This window comes from Psittacula echo, assembly GCF_963264785.1.
Source record: "Psittacula echo genome assembly, chromosome: 2".
In the NCBI taxonomy this organism is placed as follows: Eukaryota; Metazoa; Chordata; class Aves; order Psittaciformes; family Psittacidae; genus Psittacula; species Psittacula echo.
This window is the reverse complement of record NC_137737.1, coordinates 133,117,874-133,135,312: the sequence shown is the minus strand read 5'-3', so window position 1 is coordinate 133,135,312 and position 17,439 is coordinate 133,117,874. Positions and strand designations below refer to the sequence as shown.

The 17,439-nt window shown below is 37.0% G+C and overlaps 1 protein-coding gene across 1 annotated transcript in view; it reads left to right on the top strand.

Annotated features, from left to right (window-relative positions):
* The window catches only part of LOC308217021 (cyclic nucleotide-gated channel beta-3-like), a gene marked incomplete at its 5' end in the record, with an annotated part of 111,750 nt that extends 94,786 nt beyond the window's left edge, over window positions 1-16,964 (top strand). Inside the window, 6 exons of the mRNA XM_080609719.1 lie at window positions 221-307; window positions 1,559-1,623; window positions 7,659-7,781; window positions 14,134-14,275; window positions 16,164-16,323; window positions 16,725-16,964. Coding sequence (XP_080465845.1) covers window positions 221-307; window positions 1,559-1,623; window positions 7,659-7,781; window positions 14,134-14,275; window positions 16,164-16,323; window positions 16,725-16,843 — 696 coding nt within the window. The 3' untranslated portion in view covers window positions 16,844-16,964. The remainder of the gene's footprint in view (window positions 1-220; window positions 308-1,558; window positions 1,624-7,658; window positions 7,782-14,133; window positions 14,276-16,163; window positions 16,324-16,724) is intronic.
* Window positions 16,965-17,439: the final 475 nt, after the last annotated feature.

Here is a 17,439-nt window from a genome sequence, read left to right as displayed (position 1 = left end):
TTAAAGTGTCAGGCATGGGGGACTTAAAAGCAGGGCAGAGCAAATTTGGCAGTGTTTTCCAAGAGATAATCTTGCCTGCCAGTACTTGGGAAGTTACTGGTTTAGCATGCTGACTGTTCAATTATACTCAATCATGATTCAATCTAAGTAGGTTTTTGACAGTACGCAAATGCATTATAATTTTTGTGAAGTTTAAATGGACCTCTCTGCTCTTCAACAGCTTGATGTGATATCAGTATTGCCGTTTGAAGTTTTATACTTCTTCTTTGGATTTAACCCAGCGTTTAGAGCAAATAGGATGCTAAAGGTAAGATCTGCTGTGTTCGTGACTGATAGCTAAGCACACATAAAATATTTTACAACCCAATAGAAATTTGTTTATAATGTTTAGGAATATGAAATTCAGAAATTGGAGAATATCTTCAGGGTAAGCTATAACATCAGTAAACAAGCCAACAAAAAATACAAGATATAGTCTAGCTGATAAAGACCTTATTCTCTTATTTTTCTTCTGACTTTATTATTTCTTACTTTCAAAATGTGTTTTCTGACTAAAGCTGGTTTATTTCTATTATTTTAATTAGATTAATCTGAAATTATCTGTTTAGTTTTCAAAGATAAAAAAATAATTTAAGATCATTGATTGATGCCAATGTATTTTCACCTTCCGCTGGTAATGTCAGGCATTTAAAAGCAAAGGGGGAAATTTTAAGGACAACATAAACTATACACAGCATATTTAACAAGCATAAACCCACTTTTGCTTTTGGACTTTGGGTCCAAAGACATCTGGAGCTGTTGAATGAAGGGAGTGAGAAGGGATTAAACAACAGACCTCTACTTGCATTTCACAGTACCTAGCAGGCTGCTCTGCTACTAAACACACCCCCTTCACACAATCAATATGTTGACAAAGAACTGGCTTTTATTTAAAGCTGGGGGGTGACACAAGAAATCTGAGAATAAAATAAGGGTGCTCTTCAGTTTTCAATAAAACTTAAAAATTGCATAATCATAATTACATATATCAGAACCAACAAAATATGAAAGAATGAAAAGTTAATTAGTATCTCAGGCATACAGTCATGTACTGAACAAAAACAAAGAAAAAACTACATGCAAATATTAATGGCAAATAATTAACAGGAAGAAGTCAGTACAGGAGCAATTGATATTACATGATATCATCTAGTATGCAGTTGTTGTTACGTAAGATCACCTGCTGAAGTATTATTGGAATTTCAGAAAGAGAAAGAAGGGGTTTTTGTGAGTGTAATTCTCTCAGATAAAGTTGCCCAAGCAGTTTTATATGTTTGAGGAAGAAGTCATTCATCTGCAGCAGTCTGACCTATACAGCAGATTATTTCTCTCAACATCCAAAAAAAAGTTTAACTCAATTTTTATCTTTGTTTTGCAATTAACCTTTTATTTAAATATTTAAGTTCAACTACTGAAAAATCCATTATTTTCAAAATGTGCATGTGAACTAATATCAGTACTATTATAAAAACATGTGTAGTGAAGAATAGTGATTGGATTATTTTCATTTTCCATTCAGCATAACACATTCTTTGAGTTTAATGATCGTTTGGAAGCTGTTCTGGACAAAGCATACATCTACAGGTATGTGCTTATTAAACTCTTGTAGCATGCAAAGCTTGGCACAGAATATATCTCATTTGATTTCACAAGTTGTCAGTGAAGCCTTTAACAGTTCAAGTTAATGTTTTTTAAAACATTTGTCTCTGTTGTAATCATTAAAATAATAAATGTAAAGCTTCACTCATGTGAAAACTAGCTCGGTTCATCTGGCCTGGTTCAGACAAAATGTTCAGCAGCATCAGAATCCTGCTAAAATTTAAGTGATCAGAAGCACTAGAAAGAAGTTTCTTCAGTGAAAGAGCTGAAGAACAGTTTCTTTAGGTTACTAATAGCAGTTCCAAACCCTCAGTAGCTGTTTATTTGTATTCAATAGGAGTTATGAGCTTGAGCCTGTGTCAATATTTTTCTTCAAATATGCTCTCACCATGAACCTGGCATATACAGAAACTTGATCCTCCACTGATTTTTCTAAACTTGGAATGAGAATCAACTCAGCACAGATCTCAAATAGTGATTATAACTGTTGTCCACTGCACTGTTCTCACTTTCTGCATTGGCAGTAAGTGTTTTGGATCCAATTCAAAAAGCTTGTGGTCATGGTTATGGCAAGTTTCATAGGCCCGTTAACTGTCAGTGATCCTGTTAAATCCCAGTGAACCAATCTACTGTGTTACCATTATTGTCATTGACTGTCAACATCGTCAGTCCTAGTTTATCTTGTGCGATTCCTAAACTGACAGATTTTTTTTTTCCCCTGGCCTATTTTTGGGGTATATATTGCTTTTGTGTGCTGCTGCTGCTGCAGAAATAAAGATCTGTTGTTTACCACCTTATTCTATTTCTGAGACTGCACATAAATTGTAAACTTGGCATTTATACCTTATAAATGAGATATTTTATGAGATTTAGAAGCCAGTTAAACTTGAAAGGAGGCTGAAACATCATCATTATCACATCTTCATGTACTTGCAAAAGAAATCAAAACTCAGAAGTTTGAAAGTTCTGCTAAAGTATTTGTGAGATCCTGACCTCCACAAAGCTTATTCTTCTGTTGCTCTATCCTTTCACTTACTGAAGAGCCTTTCGACTCTTTGAGAGTTGTTTGGGTTTGGTTTTTTGTTTTTTTTTTTTTTTTTTTAAATTCTTGTTGGTACAAGAGAAAGCTTCTCTGAATTTCCACAGGATGAAGAAGTCTCCTGTCAGTTTCTGTATCGCTGCCTCCTTCTGTTCCCCAATTTTTATTTCATGAGAAAGAATGGGGTTTTATCTGTCTTGTGTATATTTTTTAACTTTTTTCTAATGTTAAGAACTTTTAAGATTAATCAAGTATTTTCAATATTACATCCTTTACTTTGGGCTCATAATTCAATGACTTTCCTATATCTCCTAGAATATTTGCAGTGAATACTGGAATATATAGATTTTTAATATAGATAGTTTTGAACTCTATTTAACAATAATGTTGTGTGTATATTGATTTCAAAGAAACAGTAATAGCAAACCAAATTTCACCCGAACAAGCACTTTTGCAGCGACAAGAGTTTCACATTATATGAAAGTTTGGATTGGGAAATGGTTGTTTAAAAGGCAAGTGAGAATGGGATGCGTATATCTTCAAACTAGCCTAAATTTGAAGGGTATAATATTGATATGCATGTCAAAAAACAGGGAAGTTTCACATTTAGAAAGGCTAAGAGACACAGAGCAAGATCTCACTGGTCCTCTAAAATGTCTGAAGTAGCTGAAAAGACAGAACTAGCTACTCTGCAAAGCTGTTCTACCTTGTTAAGCAGTTTTGTAACATGGTATTAAATGAGTGCCACAACTGTGCACAGCTTGTGTCTTCACTTACTGGTCACATACCCAGAACCATGCAGCTGCCCGCTCACTCCCCACTTTTTCCCCCCACCCCCGCTCCCGGAAGGATGGGGAGGAGAATGGAAAGAATGTAACTCCCACAGGTTGAGATAAGAACAGTCCAGTAACTAAGGTATAACACAAACCACTACTGCTATCACCAATAATAATAATGATAAGGGAAATAACAAAGAAAGAATGCAAACACTCACCACCCACCAACCAAAACCCAGCCCGACCTGAGCAGTGATCTGGGCCTTCCAGCTAACTCTCCCCATTATACAGTGGGCATGATGTGCTGTGGTATGGAATACCTGTTTGGCTAGTTTGCTTCCTCCCAGCTTCTTGTGCCCCTCCTCCCTGGCAGAACATGAGACTGAAAAGTCTTTGATCAGTGTCCTGGTTTAGCAGTAGCAGTCATTGTTTCTTCTTCTTAGTAGCTGGTGCAGCACTGTGTTTTTGACTTTCAGCCTGGGAATAGAGCTGATAACACTGATGTTTGGTCTGACCAAGGACGTTGTGAGTCTCATGCTCTGCCAGGGAGGAGGGGAAGCCGGGAGGAAGCAGAGACAGGACACCTGACCCAAACTAGCCAAAGAGGTATTCCATACCACAGCACGTCATGCCCAGGATGTAGAACTGAGAATTCCTGGAAGGGCTAGATCACTGCTGGGTGGGGGCGAGGTATCAGTCGGTGAGGTGTTGTATTCTCTTACCTTGCTATTTCCTTTATCATTATTATTATTATTGGTGGTAGCAGTAGTGGTTTGTGTTATACCTTAGTTACTAGACTGTTCTTATCTCAACCTGAGGGAGTTGCACTCTTTTGATTCTCCTCCCCGTCCCTCCAGGAGTGGGAGGGAGAAAGGGAGGGGGGGAAGTAGACTGTGTGGTTCTAATTTACGGCCTGGGCTTAAACCACAACAATCAGAGTAATCATTACTTAGCAAAGACTAAAAACATCAGTGTTATCAGCATTTTTCCCAGGCTGAAAGTCAAAAACACAGCACTGCATCAGCTACTGAGAAGGAGAAAAAAGACTGCTACTGCTGAACTCAGGACACCTGCTTATATTTTCCAATATTAAATCCCTTGCAGAATGTAAATACTACAAAGTGTATCATTTTTTTACCTCATAACCTTAACAGGCCAGAAACTTGAAATATGTGAAGTAGAGCACTCTTCATAACTGAATAAAATGCAATTCTAAATCCTGCTGAAGATGTTCAGAAAAGCAATGGTAGAGCACATGGACTTCAACATGGCACAGCATACACAGGGTTAACAGTATTAATATTTTATTATCTATAGGCTTTCTCACCAGTGCATTGCTAAGATATGTGGTAGGAAGGAAAAAAAAAAAAAGAGCCTGCATACTGAGCTACCGAAATGTTATATTTTGTATTTGCAGAATCACGTATTAAATATGTCATGCTGTGCCCTCATTCAGTGCTTTAAAACATACTTCAGAAAACACTGAGTCCTTGTTTTTGAGATGTTCATTGGTAGAAACATAAGGCAAAGATCTTTTAATTGGCTTACCAGAAGCCATTAGGGTAAGGAAAGAAAAAGGACAAACGGAGAAGGGAGATACTTATACAGAAGAAAAGGATAAATAGGAGATAGAAATATTAAAACAAACAACAGGCTGTGCAAACTACAGCATTTCATTTGAATGTAGCAATGTTGTTTTGATCTGAGATCATGGTGTGGTCACCATTTAAGTAATAAGGCACCAATTAATTAGACAATGTCAAACTAAACTACACAGCAAGCCTATGTGCCTAGGTGAATCCTCTTCTCAAACTCATTAGTTTGAGTCTGAAGGAATAAAGCTAACAAAAGTTACTACGTCTTATCTACCCATTGCAGTAGATCCAACAGTGGCTAGAGAAATATAATATATATTGTAGCAAAGGCTCCCTGAATCTTCACTCAGACCTCAGGAATCCACTTGTGTGGATTCAAACTTGTGTACAACACCCAGCATGGTCAATATTGCAATAGTACTAGACCACATCAGCTATCTGCTGTTCTCAATAGCTTTCAACCCTAAACACAGCTGTCCCGGGAGCAGCCCACTAGTCAACATTGTAAAGAAGAAGAGTACAGGTATGTGGATTGTTCAATGGCATGGAGAGGCAAAGGAGGGCATGCAACGACACCTGAAGAACCATCAAAGGAGTGCATAATACAGAAGCAGCCACAGACATATTATCTCTCATTAATTTAGTTTATAGACCTAACTTAGATCTTATTATTAAATTTTCATAAAATCAAAGCAGATAAACTCATTAGCAGCAGTTGACGTCATCTACCTGGATTTGTGCAAAGCCTTTGACACTGTCCCACATGACATCCTTGTCTCTAAATTGGAGAGACATCAATTTGATGGGTGGACCACTCAGTGGATAAAGAACTGGCTGGATGGCTGCACTCAAAGAGTTGTGGTCAATGGCTCAATGTCCAGCTGGAGACCAGTAACAAGTGGTGTCCCTCAGTGATCGATGTTGGGACCGGTCTTGCTCAATATCTTTGTCAGTGACATGGACAGTGGGATTGAGTGTGCCCTTAGCAAGTCTGCCAATGACACCCATCTGTGTGGTTTGGTTGATATGCCGGAGGGAAGGGATGCCATCGAGAAGGACCTTGACACGTTTGTGAGGTGGGCTGATGCCAACCTTATGGAGTTTAACCATGTCAAGTGCAAGGTCCTACCCCTGGGTCGGAGCAATCCCAGGCACGGCTACAGGTTGGGCAGAGAAGAGATTCAGAGCAGCCCTGCAGAGAAGGACTTGGGGGTGCTGGTGGATTAGAAAATGGACATGAGCTGGCAGTGTGAGCTTGTAGCCCAGAAAGCCAATCGTATCCTGGGCTGCATCAAAAGGAGCGTGACCAGCAGGTCGAAGGAGGTGATCCTGCCCCTCTACTCTGCTCTCGTGAGACCTCACTTGGAGTTTTGTGTGCAGTTCTGGTGTCCTCAACATGAAAAGGACATGGAACTGTTGGAACAAGTCCAGAGGAGGGCCACAAGCATGATCAGGGGACTGGAGCACCTCCCGTATGAAGATAGGCTGAGAAAGTTGAGGCTGTTCAGCCTGAAGAAGAGAAGGCTGCGTGGAGACCTCATAGCAGCCTTCCAGTATCTAAAAGGGGCCTACAAGGATGCTGGGGATGGACTCTTCATCAGGGACTGTAGTGAGAGGACAAAGGGTAATGGGTTCAAACTTAAACGAGAAGTTTAGATTGGATATAAGGAAGAAATTCCTTCCTGTTTGTGTGGTGAGGCACTAGAATGGGTTGTCCAGGAAGGCTGTGAATGCTCCATCCCTGGTGGTGTTCAAGGCCAGGTTGGACAAACCCTTGGGTGACATGGTTTAGTGTGAGGTGTCCCTGCCTATGGCAGGGGGGTTGGAACTAGATGATCTTAAGGTCCTTTTCAACCCTAACTATTCTATGATTCTATGATTCTATTATATACTGGCTTCCCTGTGTTTAGCAAGTCCTGTACTTTTCCTGCTTATATATTCGTTGTCTGTATAAACATTCAAATAGAGACCTAAAGCCAGGAAATCTTTCTTTTTGATCCTCGTGCACTGATCAGAGGATATACAATGAGATCATTATTGTATTAAACAGGAAGCTGCTTGGTGTTTAAGTAGCTCATCATTTTGGTGTTCTTCAAAGATCTTGCCATAAGCATAAGAACTGGGATTAGGAATGATAGAACTCCTGACTCCTGCTGTAGCTACTAGATTGTACTATTTAGTGTATCTACTGCAGGCTTCCTAGCACAGCCTTTGTAAAGCAGTTAATTTCTGACCTCGGACATTTCTTGGCTTTGGTTCACAAGTAGAGCCTATCTTGAATAGAGTTTGGCGAATAAACTAATTTGTACCCTCTAGCCTCATTAATATAGCTTCAGATTTCTGTAAATATTATAATTATAATTATAAAGCCCTCAGGGAGCCATAATTTAACAATTACCCTGTCAAATACTTTAGGAAGGATATTTATTTGACCTTGGACAAACATGAGAGATACAACTGCCAGCTATTTTTTTTCAAAGAATCAATACAGGCATTGACCTACTTAGTGATGTTTAACATAAACACTGTTGATCCAAAAATGCCATGGGTTCCATATTAAAAGGAAGGAAAAATGTAAGCTGCTTTAAAGGAATCTGTTGACTTTTACAGGGTCATTCGAACAACAGGATACTTGCTGTTTATCTTGCACATTAATGCATGCCTGTATTATTGGGCTTCAGACTATGAAGGACTTGGCAGCACTAGATGGGTGTACGATGGCCAAGGAAACATGTAAGTGCTTTTCACTTGCAAGAGAGTTTTGTTGGTTTTGCTTCTTCCTGCATCCCCTTCAGTTTCCCATGCCTTTGCTTGCAGGGTATGCCCTTACTTTACGAGTACTTGGATAGCAAACTTTTAGCACCATGACTGCTGATTAGCAGCTTTCATTACTAAAACATATTTGGAGGGCAGGTGCAGTGACTAATCAGTTTACCACTTTCAGCTTTTATAGGTTTATGAGTCACTGTTAAGCTCTAACTTAATTAAATATTTAGAAAGGTCATAAATTAAACTTACTGATTGCATATGCACATGGGAACTGTTTGAAGGATTGTAGAAAAATCCCTCAAAGGAATCAGAGACATAGATTTTTTTTTTTTCTGCCAGCATTGTGTCATTAAAATGCAACATTTTAGTCCCTCTGGATACCATGGTGATTGGTCTGAAAAAAATCTACCTCCTTTCTCTGATCTTTTGAGGAGGCCATGTTTAAACATGTCGCATAGTGTCTCCAATGGGAAGGAATGGATATTGACACACTTTTTCACAAACTTCTTGTGACAGCACTAAACTGGATGCCAAGTAAGGGACATTCATTAAGATGACTGAGAGGAAGCAAGAGAAAATAGGGAAGTCATAATGTATTTTGTTTGCAGTTATATAAACACATACCTAGTCAGTTCAGATATATGAGTGTTTATTTCTTTCGAAGGCCATAATACAGTTAAAGCCATAGAAGCTGAATTTGTTCATTAATTACATTCTTTAAAAAAACACATATAATACACTACTGCTGTCATAAATCACTCTTTAAACAACTTTTCACATTTCTCTTGAAGACATGCTGCTCTTGCTTGCAATTTTGTCAGACTTCACAGGTTTGGTGTAAAGTCACTATCTTGAAGGGTAGGAAATAGCCTTTGAGAGTAAAACACACTTTGTGTAAAGCAGCATTGATTTATTTTTTTTTTTTAAATAGGGTTCTCTCTCAAAAAAATGACATGGCTGAAATTTCCACACACCACTAAATACACAGCTTAAGTACTGCAGTCAGACATGTGCAAGCAGGGTAATGAAGCTCAGTGGGACCACTTATGTAACTGAAGCTAATACACAGGCATTTATTTGCAGGATCAAGGCTTTCAGAAATCTGACAAGAAAAATGCAGAATGAATTTCTGTTACAGCTATTTTTTTTTTAAAGGTAATTCTTGGGAATACTTGCTTCATAATTAAAAAATAAGGTAACTTAATGCTGAGCAATCTCAAAACTCTGAAAGTAGAATGCTTACTCAGTCTTCAGGTTTTTAATACCTCTTTAGAACAGCCTGGAGAAGAGGCAAGAAAGTCTTCCTGTTTTTCACAGGAAAGAAATTTTTGCATTTCACTCAGGGACACAACTGATAAAATTTATTTGCTAGCTTGATCACAGACAATGCAGTTGCGCCCAGAGGCAATGGTCAGGGGTTTTATTATTTTGTGGTCCCTTTTCTGTGGGGAGACAAAACCACCAAACACTTCTCAAATGTCACACTGAAATCACATGGGATTTAGCGTAGAAATTTTTATAAAAAAAAATAATTAGCTTCTTAGCTAATTAAAAATATTACAGCAAGCAGTTTAATAAATAAATCAAAATTCTAATGGTCTCAAATTACACTCACCCAAAGCAAATGATCTGGCACTGATTTTGTGGCATGAATGTTTTAGGTAGAATCCCTGCTGTGTCCTTAAAATGTTGCTAGTTAGGGCCAAAACCAGTTCTTAAAAACGTCAACACTTCTGGGTTGTTCTGTGTTTTGTTTTGTTTTTTCCTTTCTATGCTAAAAAGAATACACACACAACAGTTTCCATTACCAATTTGATTATATGTTCCTGAGCAGGCATATTAATGGGTGAACTTCAATTTACAACTAACAGTTGTACACAGCACTAAAATCACAAGCAAAATTATTAAAGTAGCTTCTTTTTGCAAATTTGTGCTAGCTGTATTCTTTTCCAGGTTGTTTCCAGCCTCTAAAGTGTTAGTGCCAGTTCAAGAACATATGAGGTCTTTTGCATGACAGCCTTCAATCAAAGCCTTCGGCTGAGGTGTAAAAGGCAATCAAGTTTGCCTCCCTGCAATTCATCCAAATTAGTGGCACGAGATGTTCCCAGCATTAAAACTGCACTCATGAGCTTGCTATAACTAGGCAGACAGACCTCAGTCTCTCCTAATGCAGAAGGATAGCATCCTTGATGCAACACTATAGTGGAAAGCCTATGTAAGCAGGATATTAGAAAGGTCTCTTAATTACAGCTAAGTGACCGTTTTGAACTATATGTGTTTCTTTACAATCTAATTTAACTACCTAAGTAAGAGATTGGTCTCCCTAATTCCTGAAGAAAATGAGCAAATCCTTTAGAAAGGGTTCAAGGCAGGCACATGTCATTGCTCTGAATTGTCCATTTCATCACTGCACATAAGGGAAACGAAAGCTAAAGGAGCTGAAATTCTCATGCAAACCCCCCAGGTCAGCATTAAATTTAGGCAAAGCAAATCACTCAATTCTGACCCTGTTATAGTTCTTCTGCTGTTTGCAAGGCATCCACAAGTAGTCTTCAAAATTCTCTGGCATATTTATTAATCAAGACATCGATTATATTTCTCTGTAGCTCATTTCCTTCCTGCTCTGGCCACAGACTTAGCAGATACCTGGAAGTCTCAGAAAATGGTCACTATACGTGTCTAGAACAACTCCACCTTTTTTGTATGCCTTGCCCAATGCACAGAAATACTGACATATCCTAAAAGGTGGCTCATGGATATCAGCTATACACTGCACTTGCTGGTCTGATGTGTCCCACTTGTTGTCTTGCTATACAGAGGCAGTTTTGTGCCTCCAGAAAATCTGTGAAAGCACAGCCCAACTCAGGTCAGAACTAATGCTTTCAGAGCTGATACTTGTAGGATACTTTTTAGATAAAAGCTTTGTAGTTGACATCATCCAGTCTGAGATCATCACATTCTCACAGCCATCTGGTGGATAAGTCATTCGAGAAAAAGAGGTACCAAGAAGGAAGACATTTAGAGTACCAGTTTATAAAGGCTACTTCTTTACCCTGCTTAAACCTATCGCGGTAGCAATCTGAGGGAAGTCAAACATGATAGCACTGAAGTTACGTTTCTCTGGGCTGTAATGAATGTGTTAATATCACCTTAAAATCTGATAGCCATGTTCACAAAGATTTGATTTGCTCTATTAACTAAAACCTTGTTAGAAGTTTAGCGTACTCTGAAATTGACTTTTATGAAAGAGATATTTCTACTGGTGTAATATTACAAGGTATATTACTTGCACTGGGTTTCTTTGACTGTTTTCATACCTACGCCTTATTTTAGGGAAAATTCTAGTAGTTTGATTGCCTGAAGGATAAACATACTCGCTATGTTGTGCAGAGGGAAAATCCCTTTCTTGTTTCATGTTGTTTGCTTCAACAGTAACTTTATAGCAGGCCAGTAAGCTGTATGGTGAGCAATGATGGTTTCCAGACACTAGCCAGTAGGAAGCAGAGATGCTAATACTGTTAAAGTAGGAGCCTGTTATTTCTGACTTTCCTTAAACAAAATTTACAGTCTCATTTATCCCCTTCTTAGGGGGAAAAAAAAAAAAAATCTGTTTTATTTTTCAACTGTGGAACTCTTTTTTCAGATGAAAATAAAAATGATAAGATGCATAAATGGAGAAAATATAAAACCTGTGCCTAAGAGGTACTGAATAGCATGTGACTTTGACAGTAGAAAGTGTCTTTTGAACTGAAATTACAAAAGAATATGCTGTATTAAGTACATCTTCAAAAAGGGGTGGGCAGATTTGAAAAAAAAACCCTCTCTCACATCTTGGATATACAACACTGCAAACAAGAATGTGACCCCTAAATTCCTTTCAGAAGCTGTTTTCATTCTTTGCAGACATTCCCAAAATTAAGATTAGATTGACTACCATGGTAGATTTAGCAAGCTTCTCATCCAAGGCCATTGGGGGTGATGGAAATAGTTAATTGTTTTTATTTCCTACAGTAACTAGCACAGAATTAATGTTAATTTCTTTACTTTTAAATTAATAAATTATACATGTTTCAGGCACTATAGCATTCTCAGTTATGGGAAATGAATATGGGAAATGAATATGATATAAATATGCTTTATAAGATAATTCAAACAAGCTAGAGAAATCATTTTATGCTTAAATCTGCAATTCTTCCAGGACAGATCTGAGGGTTTTTCTTAGTATTTATTTATGCTACAGAAGTCTAAGAGAAAGCTGCTACTTATCCATACCTGGCTGGAAGCATACATAGGTTATGATTTTTCTTTAACCCAAGTGAAAATATTATAGTGGTGTAAACTAGTTATTCTTTTTGCACCCCTAAAAAGGAAAAATGATACGATAGCGTACAGAATGAGTTTTTTCACTTAAGGACTCTGAATGAAAACAAACAGTTCTGGCTGTTAAAATCTCAAACTAGAAAACTATTGTAAAAGTGATTATTGTTACTTCATTTCATTAATTTGCAACCAAGAAAAAAGTGATCTTGCAATGAAAATCAAAAATTGATTGCTTGGTAAAGCCTGACATTTCAGATTAATGATTTGAGAACACTTCTGAGTGATTTCAATAAAAACCCTTATTGAAATTGGTTAGGTTTGTGAGGATTTTTTCTCCTGTTTGCACAAAACTAACCCTCCAATTGCATTGTTACATGGACCACTTGTTAGTAAGAGTGGAGTATGCATTTTATAACAGCAGAGTTTAAAACTGGAGACCGTCAAGTCAAAATGTACACCTGAAGCAAGCAGACTGGGTGGCCTTAGATTCAGGGTAGGCATGAGAAGATGCATGCAAGACTGTTTATTTAAAAGCAAACCTCTCCAAAACTTTTTCTTCTGTGATTTTGTTTTGGGGTGGGTTTTTTATTTATTTCAAACTCAACAAAATTCAACAAATAAAAGGAATCTTCATTGTTTCAGAAGCAATAGTCATAGATGAAATGATAGAAAATCTCATTGCACAGTTAAAGAAAATGAACTTTCACTCCTAATCATTAGTGAAGCTGAAGTCTGATTGTACAGAGACTTACGAAGTCAAATTATAATTAATAGGAGGCTTTTAAAAGTATTCCTAAACCAATTACTTGTTAGCACAGAAAAAAAGGAAATGATAGCACATTCACAACAATGATTTGAACTAATTAATCCCCACTGCACAGTATGGGGGATGCTGCGTTACTAGACGTGCCATGTTCTATAAATAAATTTCAAACAGAATTTTAGAGATGCCAAGGCACTTACATATAAATATATATATTTTAAAGAAAGTTAGTATGACTATCCTGGCAAAAAAAAAAGAAAAATATATAGTTGGTTGTTTTCATAAACTTGTATGGATATGAATAGAAAAGCACCACTTGAATGCAACAAGCTGTGTCATGCACAAGGCACAATGTACAAAGAGGGTTGTACAAACAGAACAAAAAATCTTTCTCCAAAGAGCTCACACTTCTGCTATGGGAAGTGATAGACAGCAGATCAACATGAAGAAGTCAATATAAGCCACATATTGAAGCAGAGTCTTAGTAACTGACCATTGCTCCCTGCTATGAAAGTGAAGAAAGCAAGAAATGCTTGTTAAGGTGACAGTAGGGGTAGCAGAGGCCAGTCACTAGAAGTTAATGCAGGAGTCAACCTTTCAGTGCTGAATAGATTGAGTGGTTTGGAGAAGCTGGACTAAAACACAGCTTGTGAAATCATACAGCTTCTGTTTGATGTAACCCAGGAGGTTATGAAGGGTGCTCAGGAGCAGAGGGTGAGGAAGATCAAAGCGGTTAAAGGGGTAACAAAATTAATGGACACAAGAAAAACACTTGTGTATTTGTTGTGCCCACCATAAGGCTTCACACTGGTGTCATCAAGTGAAGCCATGGAAAAGACCTTCAGCTATGTGTGCATCTAGTATGCTACAGATGGGAAGTCTCTAACACTTTTACACTGCCTTTAACATGATGGCATCTTCACTGGTAGCATTCTAACGCTGTAATGTACATATTGGCAACATGTTACAGGAAACTTCTGTAATACTGCACAGTTACTGGAGAACAGTAGGCAGCCACTGCATTTCACATGTACCTTATTTTGCTGCAATGAGAACATTCAGCTCAATGTCACTTATATAGCTGTCATTTGTAAAATCATACCCCTTTATAAAAGATGCTGAAGGTCTTTTGGACTGAGAAGCATCACTGAAGGCTCAGCTCAGGTAGGTATCTGCTTAACTTTAACCACATAAATACCTAGTCAGTAACAAAAATGTTGTCTGTATTCACAGGTATCTGAGGTGTTACTACTGGGCAGTTCGTACTTTAATCACCATCGGTGGCCTTCCAGAACCACAAACTCTGTTTGAGATAGTTTTTCAACTGCTGAATTTTTTCCTGGGTGTCTTTGTCTTCTCCAGCTTAATTGGTCAGGTACATCAAAAAATCAATAACTACATATGTTCAGATCACTGTAATGTAGTGATAATATATTTCACTTAATTCTGGGAAAGAGTTTAACTTTCATCTGAATGTCCCTCTATTTAATTGTCATTTGTACTTATTCTTCCAACAAATACATGTGTTTAATCAGTTCCCAGTTTTGTAGCTCTTTTGCACAAAAGCTGGTTTAGAGCCAAGACTCTGCAGGACACTGATGATTCTTGAAATTATGCATAGTTCCTTTTTGAATTCCTCACAGGCAAGGAGACAGTACCTTGACATTCACATTATGCTGTTAAATCAGATATAAAAAATGTAATTGTAAGTATGATATTAACAAGTACAAATTATTGAATAAGTCATGTTCAATACTACTGCCAGTAGAGTACTCTTAATGGAAACCCCATGATTTTTGTCAAACTAGAACTCTTCTGTCTTCCATAAATTACAATATAATTGTTAACCAGAAAATACATTGTTTTCTATTTCTCTTGGTCTCATTTGGCAGGAGGGGAAAAAAAAAAAACCCCATAGCACAGGAAACCAGCTAGATTTCCAAATTAATATAAGCGAAATATTTCTGGCTTGTAACTATTAAACTTGGGTCTCTGATTCATAGGTTTTAAAATGCCTTGCCTACAGAGAAACAAATGCCATGGTTCCTATGTAAGACTGTGTCTTATTAGATTCCTGTAAAAATCATTCCAGACTTTTGATTTGTACATGTCTGTTATTGGAAGAATTATTACCAAAAAAATAGAGGTGAAAACTGAATATAGCATTCAAAAAGTTCAACCAAACAGTTCAAAATTGTACATGCCTTGTTGTTTAGAAGTGCATGAAGAGATAACCATTATGAAACAACTCTTGCCTATAGGATTTAAAATTCATTCACCAACAAAAATTACCGAAAATAAAATGAAGAAGTTCACATAATATATTTCTTCTGAAAAACTATTAAATACAAGTATATTGCATTAAAATTCAGAGGGTGCATTTTTTTTCCTAAATTGATATAACTTTCAATGAAATCACCATTCCCCAAGAAGATTCTGCAGATTAGTTTTTGTAACTATTACAGTCATTTGCAGACTTAAACCTTAAATCTTAACACACAAACTGCTTTACTGACGTTCCCATTTACAAAAAGCTCTTAAATTTACTGAGTTATTCCTAGTTTAGCACATCTGCCTAAAAATTAATGTTCCTATTGCAATCAATTGTATCTCTGTAACAAAGAGCAGAATTCACCCTACCGATACCTTAATCCTTGGCCATTGCAATATGAAGCCATTCTACTAAGCTGCTTTTCAAGAAGGAATATCTATGAACATTAACTCATCTACTTTCTAAAAGCTGAATTACATTTATGTTGGAATGTTAAGTGATATGCCTCCACTAAAAACTTCAAGGTCACATTTAGATCAAAGTGCACCTACATCTATCATCTCTTACCTATTTGAACAGTGGCAGGATCTTAATTCTAGTGGTGCCAGCTGAAGTTATTAGAGAAATTTAGCCTATTTTGCTTCACTTCTGACTTGCATTGCACACCAAATGCAGAGTAACTGTATTATGGATTTTTAAGAAAAACATTTTCTTTAGTTTTCATCCATGTCCAGAAATATGAGACAGAATAAACTGAAACCCCAAATGATTCCTTTAAAATGATAACTACAGATTTGCCAACACAATCAGATTAAATCTGTAATGCTTCTGAAAAAGTAGATTAAGCATCTATGCCAAACATGCAGCTGAAGGTATAATTAATAAGTGATTTTGCAAACAAGTGTTTTATTCTTTCTATATATGTTGACAAGATATTCAAATCAGAACTGGTTTTGCTGAAATGTGTAGTAACCACAACCGATGTTTGCAGATGAGAGATGTAATTGGAGCAGCCACAGCAGGACAGAACTACTACCGCTCCTGTATGGACAACACTGTCTCCTATATGAACACTTATTCCATTCCAAAATTGGTCCAAAATCGAGTTCGAACCTGGTATGAGTACACATGGGCCTCTCAGGGAATGCTGGGTAAGGCTTTCCAATTCCAGTTATGTGACAACTCCAAGTGGTGGTATATATACAGATGTAGGATGAAATTCACATTTCTCCTTTTCTGAATTGCATGTGAGAAGTGAGAGGACTTCAACTTACTTTAAAAAGGAAAAAAGCTCCAAAGCAGTATGATGCTTACTACTTCACATTCCTTTCATTTATATAATGTTCTGGTTATAACATTAGACAAGATATGTAACTTAAAACACAATATCTTAGTAAAATCATATTAGCATCTTCCACATTGGAACTCGTAAATGCTAGAATAGCTCCATTAAATTATTTTTCTGTATGATGCTCATTTTTATGGACATTCTTTCTTTAGATTTCCTAACTAATAGAGTTTGCTCTTTTCTTTTTTTTTTTTTCTTCTACAGATGAATCAGAATTACTGGAGCAGATGCCATCCAAAATGCAATTAGCCATTGCAATTGATGTGAACTTTGCCATCGTCAATAAAGTTGACTTATTCAAAGCAAGTAGCTTTACAATATAATGCAGAAATATGTGGTATTCCTGAGACAGAAAGCTTGTTTTCTGTACCTTGCAACCCTTAAGAGCATTTGTTAACTTGTTAATATTGCAAGGCAAAATAGGTCTAAGAAATATCTCAGTTAATGGAGAAACGTAAGCACAAAACCAAGTGGCTGCCTTTGAAATGCTTTTTGCATCTTTTCTTGTATCTTTGAAATGCTTTTTGTAAAGCAGAGATTAAAAAAAAAAGGCAAATGAGACATAGTGCTGTTACATTGACATACTAAAGCTGATGTTATGGTCAGTCTTTAAGTGATTTCAGAATATAACTAATCTCAAGAGTTGGACATAAAGAATGGAATTTTTAATAGACTCCACTTTGCTGTATGCTGCCTGTGTCTGCCTGAGAGACATGAATGCTGTGTGTTTGGCAACATAACTTTGATGTAGTGAATGATACTTTCTTTGTGACCTTTTGTGCAAAGGAGCTTTCTCTTTATTATCATGGTAGTTTTCCAGAGATACAAGTTAGATCTGGTATTAAGGATTGGATTTCTGACACCAAAAACAAGGAGACACTGCATTTTTAGAAGTAATTGATATACTATAACTTTAACA